The sequence below is a fragment of the Crocodylus porosus genome, unplaced genomic scaffold (genome assembly GCF_001723895.1).
Source record: "Crocodylus porosus isolate Cpor-Errol unplaced genomic scaffold, CroPor_comp1, whole genome shotgun sequence".
In the NCBI taxonomy this organism is placed as follows: Eukaryota; Metazoa; Chordata; order Crocodylia; family Crocodylidae; genus Crocodylus; species Crocodylus porosus.
In genome coordinates, this window is record NW_017728911.1 from 30,785,284 (window position 1) to 30,801,091 (window position 15,808).

Consider the following 15,808-nt stretch of genomic DNA (forward strand, 5'->3'; position numbering starts at 1 on the left):
AGGGTATACACACTCCAAAGTTTGCTAGAAGAGCTCTGTGGTGTATGCAAGACCCCTGGCTATCCACACCTCTCACCTCAGGACCAACCACCTCACCAGCTGTTGCTGCAGAAATACAGAGGACACCCTGGGCTGAGCTTTTCTAAAAATGTGGCCCTAATCCTGAATAGTGAAGGCATAGGTTTCTGGCTCTGATCTCCCCTCAGCCTTCCTCAGTCCTGTGCTCTGCAACAGCCATTGCCAGCCAGGTGCAATTGTAATTGATTGTCTATACATGTGAGACAATGCAGATTAAAAATAATAATAATAAAAAAAGCACCCTGCTTCCCCCCCACCCTGCTCATTTGATACACGCGCGTGGCTGGAATTGCTTTGATCCGCATCAGAACAGAGGCTAAACATTAAAGTGAATCATCCCAACATAGCTCCTCATTAATTAACAGCTGCAGGCACTTTGAAACATCTGTCAGGGTTGCTTTACCATTCCCTTTGCTTCTGTGGTTGCACTGAGGAAGCTGAACAAATCAAATCCAGCCATCACCTTATCTACATTTCCATCTTGAGCATAAACAACAAGGGTAAAGAGAGGCAATAGCGAAGGTAGCATGCCTGGCTGAGAAGAGTAACCGGGAAGCAAAGAGTTGGGAAGTCCTACCATAACTTTGGAACTGCATCCTGGTGGCAGCTTCTTGGGACCAGAGAAAATGGTCATGGGAGCCGGGATACCTTTAAACACATCACACACCACCTTTCAAGAAGGCTGGGGTCTACTGTGACTAGCAGGTCTTTCGCCACAGGAAGAAGTCATCCAGTCTGGTGGCATCTCTTCCCCTACTCTCTTACTCTCCCCATGCACTGTCAGGGACAAGATCATCAGCTGGTGGAAATCACAGGAGCAATGCTGAAGTCAAAGGTACTCTACTAGTTGACTAAGGATCTGGGCTTCAGGGATCGCTCTAAAACTGCCGGGAGGTAATTAACCCACATGCAGGAGGATTTGGCACTTTTAAGCCATGCAGACCTTCCAGGGGCTGGCAGCTGCTGCAGCGTGGCTGTGTCTCTTTAAGGGCACATGACAATATGTGTTAAATATATCCCAGTAATCCGTTCACACAGGCTCAGTCCTATCGCATCCACTCCAGCAGCAGGAAATGTGGGACAAACAGGGCTTTGAGATTATCTGGGGCTCTCCATATGCAGCTAGTCCCCTTTTGGCTTTTTGGAGCAACTTGCTCAAATGCTATGCAGGAACCAGCAAGGTTGGCCTGGCTGGGAAGCTTACCCCAGCCTCTGAAAATCAATGTCTACACGCAAGCACGTATATATGTGAACCCACAAACATGAGTGCACCCAGCCACTCCCTGCCAGTGAACTAGTTATTCAGACTCAGTCTGAATTGTAATATTCCCAAATCTAAAAATTTAGGAGGGTTTGCCTCCTTTTCCCAACAAATCAAAGAACCGAACAAAAGCATTATGACCTCTGAAAGAAATGTACTTTGAAACAAATCTGAGAATCTCACCTAATCACATGCCTCCAAGAGGCTGGCGCTTAAAGTGGGAAATGTCACAAGACCCACAATAAAACTGGAAGAGTGGCAAAATGAGTTGCATTCACCTGATCTTACAAGGTGGGAGAATTAAACTTAGGACCAAGTTCTCCAAGAAAATACGGGGCATCAGTGGCAGAACAGGGTTGAAACTTTTATCCTGTCCCATCCAGCCAGTTGAACATCTAATTATTCACCCAGTCTTAATGAGATTCCCTGAATGGTCCAGCAGCCCCTGGCTTCTAAAGCCTTACAAGCAAAGGCAATAGTATTTCTTTCTGTATACAAAAAGAGGTTTTTTGTACCTTGCTTATCTTGTTGTGTAGCAGGAACGATATTCCTGGTATTGAAATGCAAACACCCTTTGAGGTTATCAAATACCTCAGCTTCACTCCAACATCTAATCAGCTTCAAATGCAGTTTGTGGCTTTGCATACTCCCAGCACCACACAAATTACACCTTAATTATACAGTCCCAAGGTGTCAGACTCTCCAGTCGCTCCGGGCGAAAGAGCCAAACAGCTAGAAAATAGCTTCAGCCTGATTGCAGAGGAGGGTAGGAGCTCGGGGAGGATTTTTGTCTGAACGGTATAGCCTGCATGGAGAGCCTGTGTTGAAATTTTATATCAGTTTCTTTCTCCCTCGGCTAAATTCTTGAGATGGCAAGAGCCCCCTCTGCTGACCAATGTGACGCCTAAATGTTCTGCGCTGCTTTTATTTATTCATCTATATTGTTAGTCGATAGGTGGAGAAATTATCACAGAAGGCTGCCTGTTCAAATCCTGTTTGAGATTCGCCCTAGATTAGCACTGGTTTTTTCTCTTAACATCAGGAGCACAGCTAGGGCTGGCAAGTGGGACCTCGGCTTTGGAGGCTGATTTGGAGGGGGCAGCACCCAAGGACCCGTGTGGCTGTGGCCAAAGCAGCCGTCTCTGCTGGTGCGAGGGAAGTCTTTGGGCAGCTGAGGTCTCTGGGCCTCTGGTACGACTCTCCCCTACCCCTGCCTCTTCTCTGACATCTCTGCCCAGGGTGCTGAATCACCCCTCTTCACATGAGCTTAGTGAATCCATTCCCCACTTTGTGATCCTTTTTTTTTAAAACCTAAAATAATTTGCAACAGTACAGGAGGAAACAAACACAGGATCCTCCATTGCAGCTGGTCAGTTAAACCAGCGCCACTAAATGTAGCCCAGACGGGATCCTTTAGATGAAGGACCTGGTTACTGAGACCCCTTAAAAGAAACTGTTACTTTGCTTGATCTTAGCCCCAAGGGTATCACCTTCATACCTTTTTGATACGGCTGTCCTTTTCTACCTTGGCTTCTGACAGGCGCGTTAAAAGGTTGCTGACAACTGAGGGATCCTTGCTAAATAAATGCAGCTGCTTCTGTATTTATTTTCCTCCCGTGGCACCTCACCGTCCCTGCTGTGGCATCTCGCCCCTCAACCCCGTTGTTCGTTTTTTCTTTCCCATATTCTCTTGCCTGGGGCAGGCCTGCTCCCTGCTGCTGGGCTCCGTATGCCGCAGAGCGCTGGAGGGGCAGGCTCCTTTCCACTTGATCATTCAAGTTAAGCGTGTGCTGAAAGGCTTTCCCTGACCAAATCAAGACCCTGTATCTCCACGCTTTGTAAGGAGCAATCCAAAAAATATACAACCCATTGTGGACCTGTGGGTATGTTAAGAAAAAGTAATTTTGTCTTGATTTTTCACCTAAAAAGGTTTCAGGTGGGTAAAAGCCAGGTGCAGATCAGTGACAAGGGTCACTTCCACAAGGCTAAAATGGGACTTGCTGTTCGCCTCAACAAGAGTCACCCCTGGTCTGCTGAGAGATGCTGCCCAGTTGCCTCCTATATGGCATTGTGGTACAAGTGTGTTGCCTTCCTGGCACGCCTCACCTGCTGCACACCTGCTGCTTGTTGGCAGGGCTCTGAAATACGATCATCTCCCACCCCTTTTGTCCGGGGTCCAACCTGGGGTCCCTGCGCTCCAGCCTCCTGTGAAGCAGCTGCCAGATCAGCGAAGCGGCAGGTGAGTCTCCTTCTGAGGCGTCCCAGGAGAGATCACGACCCTGTCTCCCTCACCATTGCCCTGACCACACTTGCAAGGCTCACACTCCTCTGTGCAGAGGAACTGGCCTCTTCATGGGTTGGAAGCGAGTGACTTCTTATTCTGCATCTTGTGCAGTAGGCACCATTTTACCAGCCCAGACCATGCACTTTAACTGCACTTTCCCCTCTGATCTCTAGCTGGAAGCCAGCACAGACCAAGGCCTCTAACAGCATGCTGAGCAGAGGGGGTCAGGGATGGAGCCCCTCTCTGTGTCATTTGCCTTGGCATCTTGCTTCCAGGATCTTTGCTGTGGGTCATTGAACTCCTTCCAGTAAATCACAGCAAGCCTTCCTCCTGACTCTCGCTACAGGCAAAGATCTCCCTCAGCCATGGCTGTGTGGCCAGGCTCGCCCCAAGGCTGTCTGTGTTTCATGGTGAGGCTTAAATCCATTCGTTCAATGGGCCATTCTCCAGCAGCGCCACTCACCTGCTGTGCGACTCCAGGCAACTTTCTTCACTGCTCTGCACCTCAGCTTCCTCTTACGTGCAGTCATTATTCCCCCTCCTTTCCCCTTTGCAAGATGCTTTGAGATCTTTAATTGCAAAAATGCCACCCAAGTGCTGTGTTCTGTTCCCGACTAGAAGTGGTTAGGAGACTTTCAATCCAAACCATGTTCCTATTAGGAAAAGTCCAAACTGAAGCCATTCTTGTGGACGTTTTTTATTGAGTTTCTCATTTCAGAAAGACTTTGATGGGGAGGACGTTTCAAAATGATTGAAACCACCTACTTTGCCATTTTTAAAAATGTGTTTTCTTCCATTTTTCAATGGCTCTTGATGTCAAAATGTATAGTAATTATTTCATAAAAATGAACACGTAAAAGTCAAAACTGAAATGAAGAGCTTCAGATCACCAGCACAAGAGGATCGGCTTGACCCTGCCGGAAAACTTCTTGTCTTGTGGAGTTCATGAATGTTTTTTGCATTTTTAACTCTTTCTCAGGTTGGGCTGGAAAAATAATTTGCAACCTGAAAGTTTTCCAGGGAAGAGAAAACGGTTAATAAGAGTATCAGGAAATTTTAAGTTAGAAGAATAAAGCCAATACTAGGGTAACCGAAGGAAATTGGCTGTAATCCGTCTTTTGGCCAGGCCTTGTCTGTCGCTCCAAGAGGGAGTTTTGCCATGGGTTTGACCCTCTTTCTTCTTGAGGATGGATTGCTGCCTGCTTTGAAGCACACATTTCTGTCCGCATGTTCAAGTGGCCTTGAGTTCTGCCCTGCCTTCATATCCACAGCAGGCGGGAGGAGGTTGATTCGGGGCTGTCTGCAAATAAACAGACCCTGTTCCTCCTGATATCCGTGTTGCTGGAGGGCAAGATGGAAAGCAAGTTCCTAAGGAGTGAGCATGAATAAGGACCGTGAGGTATTTCTTGGAAGGGAAGGGCTGCGCTGGGCATACCTGTTCCTCTAAAGTCCACCCAGGACTCATCTGTGCTGTGTTCATGCTCTGTCCCAAGCTGTTGCACGTCATTGCACACTCTTAATTTCTGCCATGGCAGGCCTCATTGGGGATCCTTCAGGATTACATATAGTGTAATTACAATAATGTAATTACATACAGTACGTAGTGTGGCCAGCCAAACTATTGCTATTTAAAATGAAAGGTATTGTTATTGTATTGTCATTACTTTGAGGGCGGTACGTGGAATTAGAGAGAGAGGTGAGGAGAGCCTGTTGCGGCCTTGTTCTAAGGCTACTTTAAGGGAAGTGAAACCACAATTTATTTAACTGAATGTGTTTGCTTTGCTTTATGCTGATAACTGGAGTGTGAAAAGATCATTTACTGTCTTGTAAAATACTGTAGTTCCCAGTCCTTTTATCAGACACTTTATCCTATTCCTGAGCTCCCTCTAGCGGGGAATTTTAGAGTCAAAAGGATAGTCCAGGCTTCTGTCTCTGACACAGAGTACTTGGAAGTTTTTAATATCTTGGCTTGGTTTTGTTTCTGAAGAGCAGTAGGACAAATACTTCAGTGAAAAAGGGGTACATCTATCATATATTAGGTGCTGATAGGAAAAGGTTGTACGTATTCCCTCGCTCACACTTGTGGATGTGCGCACACACAGTGTCAGATCTTTTTGAACACATTTATCTTTTTGCTTTTAAAGGATACCTGAGTCCTCAGCCCTTACACAGAACAGCCACAAACCTCGCAGCACCTTCTCTCAGCTCTTGGAAGCCCATTGTCTTTTTATTCTTTGCAAGTTGACCCTTCTCCTCCACATGCTGAACTGTCTTTCCTCCTCCTGAGCTCTTTCCTTCTAATCCACGCTCTGCCATTACAGTCCAACCAAGCCGTGGTTCAGGTTCTTGCATTCATAGCGTCTGGCACAACAGTAGTGGGGACTCATGCCTGTATTGAAATACTCCGAGAGACAAAGTTCATTCCTTCCTCAGTCCACGTGCCCGTTCCTTCAAGGGCTATGCTGTTTGAGTACAATATAACCCTTGAGCTTGGCCCATTCTGATCCTTTCATTCATTTTTTTGTCCTTTTTTCCAAGAGGGTCACAAACAACCTCTATAAATAGTCACCATACTGTGGAACTACGTGTGCATTTATGGAATTTGACCATGAGGAAGTCACACATGAGACACGAAATCTGTGGACAAGCTGTGCTTGGGCCCTGCTGGTACCCCACATTCCCAGGTCCTGGGCAAGCCCTTGACCAGCCTGTTTTAGGATTTAAAACAAGCAGCAGAGAATGGCATGGTGTTTGCATGTATTTCTTCAACAAGGCAAATTCCTTTGACAGGAATGCTCTGCTATCCAACTCCTCTTTGGAACATTGTTGGATAGCAACGAACAGTGTTGGATACCCGGTGAAGATTGCTTCAGTTTTTGACAATATCCAGAGTCACAATACATGGAGGTAAGGGTTTTTGCACTCTGACGTATGGTAGGGGTGTCCAACTGAGTTTCTTGGGTGGGCCATATTCCCTGCCGCTGAGTGTACAGACCATCTCACGCTGCCCCCACTCATCTCTTCCCCCACAACATTGAGTGCCCCTACATGTCTGACGCTGCTATAGTATAGAATTCAGAAATTGAAATGAAATGTGTGATAATAGGTGGGGTGTGATATAAAGAGGACTCGTGCTATCTGAGTTTGCCTATACTGCTGTTGTCTAGCACAACTGTTGTTGTCACTCCTAGAGCAGCATATATATAAGTTATTACGGTTCAACACTACATGGGTCGATGCATGCACGTGCTCTTTGCTGCTGCTGACTGCGAGGCCACTGAGCCTTGTCCAGTGATGAAGTGCTGTGCTCACATGCACTGCTGAAATCTGGGCACCATTGCAAAACTCGCTCCTTCTGTTTGTTCCCTTTGGGGCCTTGCAGTTTAGTTTGAGTGGGTGCTGATGCTGTCTACCATGTGTGTGGTACACTGCTAAGGCACATAGAGATGAAGGTCAGCCATGGGAAGCCTCACTTTAGCACTGAGGTGAGGAGTATCCTGGGAGGCAGCATAGGGCCATGCCTGGCAGTCTGCGGCACGTGATCTGCTTCCGGATATCAATGGGGTTTAGCTTCACACTGAGTCAGGTTCTCTCACTATTTTCTTCGTGCTCAGTCCTGCTCTTCTCGCGCATTTTTTTTCTCATGTTGTATATTCATACCTTGGGCTCTCAGAGGGCTTAAAGGCCACATGGCTATCAGAGTCCCTAGGACAAGCAGTGATGTCGAGGACAATTTTTGTCTAAGAATTGTCTAGCTCAGCGGTGCACAGCCTTCCAGTGCCACGGAAGGACTGGTCCATGGGCCGGATCCCAACCGTGGGGTTGCTACGTGGGTGTGGTCTGGTGCACCAGCCCAATTTCATGCATGGCCCTATACCCTGTGAGTTGGATCTGGCCTGACTGCATGCAGCAGACCTGGCTACAGAGTGACCCTACTCACTGGCCTCACCGTGTGCTACCACGATCTAGTGCAAGGGCCACGTCATCTGGCCCACAGGGATCCCTTGAGTCCAGGTATTGGCAGAAGGGGACCAGCCATTAGCTCCGCCAGTGCTCCCCCTCTGCCAAATTTACATACGTGTGGACTGGATGACATGGCCTTGCAGGCCGGCTCTGGTCCACAGGTCAGATGTTGAGTACCACAAGTTCGCCTCATTAATGGCACTGTGCTGGCACGACTCTTCACATAGATCCAAGCCCATTGCTCCAGCTGTCCTCACCCCTCTCTCCTACTGTGAGAAGAGTGACTCTTTCCTCCTCTACCTTCACTCCCCTCCCAGTGTCACTGCCATCTACAAACCACTCCACTGGCTCCCCAGTAACTCCAGAGACGCTTCCCCCACCATGTCTCCCATGATGCCAGTTCCCTTCGGGCATTTTTGCACTAATAGCAAGTTGCCTTTTTCTTCCACATCTCCCACTCAGTGTAATTTTCTTTCCTGCCCCTTTGGCTCCATGACATAGATTCCCTCCCGTCCCCACAGTGCCTGGGCCCCTCGCGCTCACTATTGCATGTGTCCTTCCATCAGCCCCGTGGATCTTCCACTGGATTTCAGAGGATGGGTTTTTGAAAACCCCCTTCTTGAGTACATCTGCATTGAGCTCGACCTAACTACTTGCTTACGTCGAACTCACTAGGATCACCTGCAGTACAGAGGTGATGGGCAAGCTTCAGCACAGGCCTGACAGGACCCCAGGACTCAGGGGACATGCATGTCACCAGCTCCACCCTGCTTTTGGTACCTGTCCTTGTTGGTGATTCGTGCCCATGTTGCAGTCGCATGTGCCAGATCCAGCACAGAGAAACCCAGGTGACTTGTTCTACATCACATAGGAAGTTTCTGATAGAAAAGGGCCCTGAGCCTAGGGCCATAGCCACAAGCCACTCTTTCTTTCCCATCACTTACAAAGTGTCCTCTGAAACTTCCCCTGCCTCTCCCTTTTTCTCTCTCTCCCCCTGCTGCCATTGATTTCTGCTCTGGTGTTAGCAAGCTGTGTTCGCCGGCATGAGGCAGGATGGAATAACTGTTGAACTGCATGCAGCGCCATCAGCACTTGCTAAAGCCAAACCGCATGCTGGAAGGAATTAACGTACCACCCAAGTGGTAACTATTAGGAAGAAGTTATTTCTGACCAGACATACTCTGCCTGCTGAGGCTTTCTCCAGGGGATGTGGTTTTCCTCCAGTCAAATCCTCTTCTGTCAGGGTATTAAAGGACCACTGCTTTTTTTTTTTTTTTTAATCTCCTCTGATGGATTCTCTGATTGCTGAACCTCACTCTGAGAAAATGCAGGTCCATTAAATGATGGGTTTAGACGAAAAGACTGAAAGGCTGCAGTTGACATGCTGAGGTGTATTACAGATCTTCAGTATGTCAAGGTGACCACAGGGAGCACATGCAGATGATTTTACAGAGGAGCAAGAGATGTTTGCCAAACGGTGGTGTAAGTTTGATATGCAGAGCTCAGCTTGGGGGAAGCATCCCAGCCTCACTAGCATGATAAAACCAGCCTCACTAGGCCACAGTTAGGGTTCATTTGGTCTCTCTGAGACAGGCTCCCCAGTCCCATTTGAACACTAGGATGCTGGGGCACCTCTAGGTGCGAAGGAAGATGGTGGCTTTGAGGAAGGAAGTTGATGGGTTTCAGGGGCATCGGCTTTTTCAGCACATGAGATGTCTGATATTTATACAACATTCCTATTTCTAGTCCCAAATGGTTGTGCAAATAAATATTTCTAGCTGTTTTCTTAATGGAGATATGAATAGCTCAGTCGCAGTGGTCTCCACTCATCTACTTGGCTAGCCATCATCAACTGGGAGTGCTCTTCAGGCATTGCAGGAGATGAGACAAGAGGCCATAAACGAGTGGCCTCACAGGTTCGTTGTGTTGTGAGCGTTTTATGGAGAAGGGGCTTGCAACTTTGAAGGAGGGTTTCTGCAGTTCTGCAGGGATCTGTCCACAGCACACTGTAGCAGAGCAGGATTTCAGGAAGGGGCTGGGTCCAGTGCCGAAAGCTCTCAAGTCTTTCTGGTATGGGGCAGAATTGCAGCCCAGCTGGGCATAGGTGAAGAGTTCCCTGCGCAAATCTGCCTCCAGTGAGAAGTTGTGCCTCCCATGGCCTGTATTTGAATCACCGAACCCTTGGGAGTGACCCAGCCAGCCTAGCCTTGGGCAAATTTGTTTAGTAACCAACCCGGTGCACTCTCAAACCGCACCCCTGGAGCATGAGGTGCCTCCTGAATCTGGGGGGGCACCTGCAGAAGCCACTGACCCTGCTGGGGGGGCACCAGTCCTACTGACAGCATCAGTGTCAGCCGTCAGGGGGGCACCGGCCCCGTCTGGGGGACACGTGGACTCCCGTGCACCCCCTAACAGTTGCCTATGCCCTGGAAGGTAAAAGTCCTTCCATAATATCGCAGCCCGACCCATCGTGACACTGCAGTGCTCCATAACATGCCGTGCCCCAGTTAAAGGAAGCCAGCCCACGTTGTTACCAGTGATGTCCATGGGCACTAAATGCAGAGTGCCTCGCATTTAATTCCCCTCTTGTCTCTTCTTTTCCTTGCAGGGATCCTGTTTACGATGCTGGTATTCGGACCAGCCTGTGGATTTATCTTGGGCTCCTTCTGTACCAAAATCTACGTGGATGCTGTCTTCATTGACACAAGTAAGGAGAATTACGGTTCAGTTGCTGCTGACGAGTATTAACACTGCATTGTTATCTGCTGACATCTGCTTCTAAAACACCACCCAGTCCCTGAGTCCAACAGGACATGTGTACCCAGCAAACATCCTGTGCCAGGCAGTGACTTTGCCAAACACCGCAATGCCCTGCAGAGGTTGCTTCCTAAACAAGGAGCGCAGTGTCTGGAGCTGCCTCTGCAAGGGTCTTCAGAAAGGCTCATGAGCACTAATGCTAGTTAGCCTGCCTGCCAGCCAGAGATATGGCTTTTGGTGCCACATGAACATGCTAATGCTCCTTCTGATTTAGGATGTCACCTGCACGGAGCAGGGTGAGAGCAGCATCTGCTCAGTAACCTTCTCCTGTAGGTTAGAAAGGAAAGGAAAGAAGACACCAGCTAGCCTGTACGCAGTCTCATCAGAGGGACTGAGGACTCACTGGGCCATGCCTGTTGCTACTTGCTGGTCTCTCTAGCTTAGGGTAAAGGCAGAATACCAAGAAAACTTCCCCTGGTGCTGTCTGGGAAACCAGCCACTTCTGGGGAAAGAAGTGCAACTGGCTTATGGCTCCCTCCCTACACCCTACTCATGTTTCTGGCAGTTACTGATCTTATACACATGTCCGTTCATAGAGTGCCGTGGAGATGCTATTCATTCAGACAGCAAAGTCCTTTTTATCACGCGTTAGTGCTGTACATGAACTTGGCTCACCTCTGAGAGGAAAAAGGGAGGGGAGGGGGGAAAAAGGGGCAATGGATAATGAAAATGTCCTTATTCCAAAGCTGAGTCATGTGAATAATTTATTATTTCAGTTGAGCACGTGAATTTAACACCCCTGAAACCGGTGAGATTACTCAGGTTAGCAGGTCTGCTTGTTTGTCAGAATGTAAATATTTGCCTGACCTAAGATTACATGGAAAGTGGCAGAATTGGGGTGTTTGTGCTGAGCAGAAATCCTCCCAGGAATATGTCATAAGTATTGCCGGAAAGCCAGAAAGCCTTAGCAACAGAAAGCTGTTGTATTTGGCAATGATGCATAATAATTAATAATTATATTACATTTTAAATTTAAAAAATGTTTGTATCAGTGACAGTATTCCACTTCCCTTCATCATTATTCAAAACAAAAATAGTTCAGATTATTTTCCTTTATTTTTTCCCACTGACAATGAACCTTAGGATGAAAACAAGGAAGGGAAGTAATTCTCCCAAAAAGTAACTCCTCCATAGATTTGAAATTACAGATATTTCTGTTTTGAATCACTTTATTGACGCATCCTGAATGGAAGGAAGAAATTTCAGATTTTTTTCTGAGATTTCCACCCCCCACACACAAAACAAGCCTGGTAAATATAGTCTGCTTGTTCCACTCCATAAGCCAAAGATGGACCCTCTCAGGAGGGTCCATGATGACAAGAAAATGGGTGTCCCCTGAAGGTGTGCCCTGGGTTTCCCAATAAGGTCGAACTGGGCAAGAAACAAAGGGGTTTTGGTCCCTGCTCTAACCACTAGGGCTGCGTGAAGCTTTGGGCGCTGATTTGATTCGGAGGAGATTTGGCCCAGTTCAGAGGCCGAATCTCCGAATCTGAATTGAATCAGGGAACCAGTTAAAAGGTCTGAATTGAGTCGAAGCTCTCCGAATTGATTCAGAGAAGATTCGGAGAGCTTCAGCGATTCGGGCAGTCCTCAGTGACTGCAGCAGAGAACCGGACCCGGATTCGGAGCTGGTAAGTAGGGGTGGGGGAGGGAAGGCTGGAAGGGGGGAGAGGGGACCATGGGGGGACCCCTGCCAGCTCCCATCCCCTGGCTGTTCCCCCTCAGCCCCCACCACAGCTGCCCTGCCCAGCCCACTTCCCGCTTGTTTAAAAAAAAGCCCCAGATTCACCGGCTTCTGCCAGGCAGGGGGGCAATCCCCACTGCCCCACGCTGCATGGGAGGCTCTACATGAGCTTCCCCAACCCCGCCCCCCGCAGGCTGGCCTGCCCACCCCAGCTCCAGCCCTTTAAAAAAGCACACAAACCCAGGAGGCCCCCAGCATCCCAGGAAAGGCTACTAAAGCCAGCATCCCCTACCCCACCTGGGGCAACCTGCCCTGTGCCAGAGGGCACATGGCACAAGCATTCCCCGGGGACAAGTCACAGGAGCACAAGGTGTGCCGCTGTTTCTTGCCTCCAGGAAAGCAAACGTCCTCACTCATGTGGATGTGGCCATTCTGGTCTTACAGCAGGAAAAGAGAAAAACAAAATGCATTAAAAAGAAGTTAGGAAGGAGAATGCTTTTCTCTTTGCAGACCCGCAGTCTGATCTGGTGTGGCAGCTCCCTGTCAAAATGTTTCCAAGCTGTCTTTATGGCCTGGTTAAATGTTCATAAATAAATGGATAAGCTCTTACCAAAAGGGAAGAAACCTTTGGTTTTAATGTTAATGTTCACGGCAAATGTAACTCTTTTGTCAGCAGAGGGCACCACAAACCAACCTACAGTCATCTCCAGTTTCTTGATGGCTTGGTATAGATTGTAAATCTGATGCTTCGTCTCATTTGTAAAACTTTTCCCTCTTGCCCTCAGCTGCTTTTGTCTCTAGTACGATCTCATCCCAATGGGGTCCAGGACTAGGGCCTCTCATCTTGCTTCAGGGCAGGGTAGTCCCCTCTGGGGCAGTGTGCCATGGGTCTGCGACATTGCAACGCTCCTTTGCAACATCAGGCCCGTGTTTAAATGGTTTTGTGTATATTCTGCAAAGGTTGGGGCAGCTCTGCGGAACAGAGCAGCTTCCCTCCGTTGGTCTCACATGCACAGACGTCACGATAACAACCTGAATGCTTAATGAGCATAGCAGAACTGCCTCCCAACTTCCCTGCCAGAAGGACTTGATTCAAATACCTGATGGCTCTTTATATTCCTTATATAGCAGAGTAGTTCAGGCCTCATCCCAAACCTTCCCCCAACTGACCTACCTGTAAATGGGTACCTGGCAGTTGCATGCAACACTACCTTCATCTCTCCCTTGTGTGATGCTGGCTATCGAGGCAGGCAGGCTATAACCACGCTAGACCAATGGGCTGAAAGGCTTGCGTCAGCCTTTTACTTTGGGGGCTATTTCATCCATTGGCTTCCACGGAGGTACAGTGGGGATGGCTTGTAGGCAAATCACTGCAACTTTCACTGAACCATGTGCACATCAGGCCACTGGGTATAACTCAGTGAGTGGAGTCACTGCACTGAAACCAAACACATCTAGCCTCTTCCTAGTACCACAGCATTGTTGAAGAGGGCACTGGAGCATTCACTTGAGAAAGCCTTGGGTGGCTTTGTGGCACAGAAGTGTCTTCAGGCAAGTCGCTTCCTAGATCTGACCCCTCACCCCTCAGTTGCTGATCCCATGTCAGCATCCCCAAGGCGTTGTTTGGAGGTGTGCCAGATGGAAATCAACCAAGAGACCTTTATCTGGACAGCTCTACCTGTGTTGACTGCTTCCACCCAGATGTTGAACTGCACTCATGTCTTAAGCCAGGACTGATACAGTAGTGATAGCACAATCCTGCCAGTCCAGTGCCCCCACCCCCCATTTTGGGACCCTGTTGGAGAATTTCCTTTCCCTGGCAGTAGATGCAGCATGATGCTCAGATACCCATGAGGACAGAAATAATGGGAGCAAATCCAGTTCCCTCAAAAATGCTGCTCTCCAAAAAAAAATATCTGAAAGTGATGCTGTGTTTTTCCCTAGAACCAATGGGCATTTATAGAGAGGCTGCAAGAGGGTGAGAGGATGGTTTAATTAGCACAGCTAATTACAAGTGCTCAGAGCATCACATGTATCAGCATCCCCATGCTGAAAAATGTCAGTGGGGTGCTTTGAACTAAAGCTCATCGTCAAACAAGCTTCGATTTAAAGCACCCCACCGCCATTTTTCAGTACGGGGATGCTGATACACGTGGCGCTGCAATCTCCTGGAGCGTAGTAATTACTGTGCTCCAGCAGACTCCATTAATTGAGTCTGCGCTGTTGCACTGTAATTACAGCGGGTCAGAGCAGCCGCCCTGCATGTGTATAGGAGCCCAGAAAGTTTCCTTCTTGAAAGACGACCTGGTTACTTCATGTCAGCCATGGTTCTTCACAGTGACTGTAACCAGGGACAGACATTTAGAGTGGGCATGATGGTCACCCCTGCTGTGTGCATGCTCCCCATCACAACCAATTGTGAGCTCTCATGTGCATGGCACATGCTGGCCTCTCCTTCCCAGGGGACCTTCCATCACTTCACTCTTCCTCACAATTTCTCATCAGGCACAGATTTTATCCCTCGGAATAACTCCCCAGGGTTTCTCTATTATTCTTGCAGGTCAATTTTCGGGGGGGGGATTTTGCCACCTTTCTTCTGTCTTCTTCCTCTCTTGAGCTTTTCCCATTTTCTGGAACAGCATCTTTTCTGTCATTCACCTCCCAGGGGTTCATTCCCAGCCCTCGAGTCAAATGCACATCTCAGATGAGCCTGAGCAGAAGCCATGCATATGAATTAAGGACTCTAGAGACTACATTCATCACTCAATCTGAGCAAAAGATCAGGCAGAGCTGCGTTTCCCCAGTCCTTGCTGTACATAGCCCTACGTAAAGAGCCCGCCATCCATCTAGCCAGTGTTCCCATTGCACTGTACGCCGTTGGCTTCCTTTCAGAGACATTTTCCCAGTCTTCCTTTTGTATAAAGCCAAGCAACAGGGGAGACAGAGCTAAGCATTTGCAACAGAGGGCTGGTGCATGTCATTACACTGGACTAAAAATAAAGACTGTCCCCTGGTGAGCTCTGCTAATTTGTTTGGGTAGACGGCACCTGCTGCACACACACGTGTCCTGCTGTGCTTTGCCCGGCAGGGGGCAGTGGGACTCCGATAGACACATTTCCTTCCTCTTCTTTCCCTTCTATTGTTTCTCCATTGCCCCAAATAGACCCAAAGCAAATGACACAGGCACAGCCATGGTGACAGAGTTTCTTTTAAGGTAGCAAGCGACCACCTCTGTCCTGTGGGATGGGGAACACTATTAATGAAAGGAAAACTGAGTGTTTTGCCCATATTTGGGTTTGAAACAGTCCGAGAAGATGCTGAATGCTACCAGTTCATAGCCACGTAGCATTTCTCAAGGCAGGTGCTGCAGTGGGACTTGGGAGCCAGGGTTTCACATCCTTGCCGGGTTATAGGCTAATTGCTATTAATGAAGCCAGACAAGATACTGGCTGGAAATAGCCGGGGGAGCTGAGGAGGGAAGGCATGTTTTTCCCATACACTCGTATGCTTGCAGACCCGGAGAGCTGAGCTGCCTTGGGCTGCATTGTGTGAGCTCTGAGGGGATGGCATAAAATACAGCATTGCCTCAGCAACAGGCAGCAGTGCTGACTCTGAGCAGCAGCAGGTGAGAGAGAACAAGGCCACTTCTTGCTCATCTAGTGTTGTCATTTATATTGAGTTCAGGACCCTGTTGTGCCAGATCCCGTCCACGCACCGAGTG

General features: G+C 48.5%; 1 protein-coding gene across 1 annotated transcript in view; it reads left to right on the forward strand.

Annotated features, from left to right (window-relative positions):
- SLCO3A1 (solute carrier organic anion transporter family member 3A1) overlaps positions 1-15,808 on the forward strand; it is a 210,432-nt gene that overhangs the window by 154,401 nt on the left and 40,223 nt on the right. Inside the window, exon 3 of the mRNA XM_019533182.1 lies at positions 10,195-10,293. Coding sequence (XP_019388727.1) covers positions 10,195-10,293 — 99 coding nt within the window. The remainder of the gene's footprint in view (positions 1-10,194; positions 10,294-15,808) is intronic.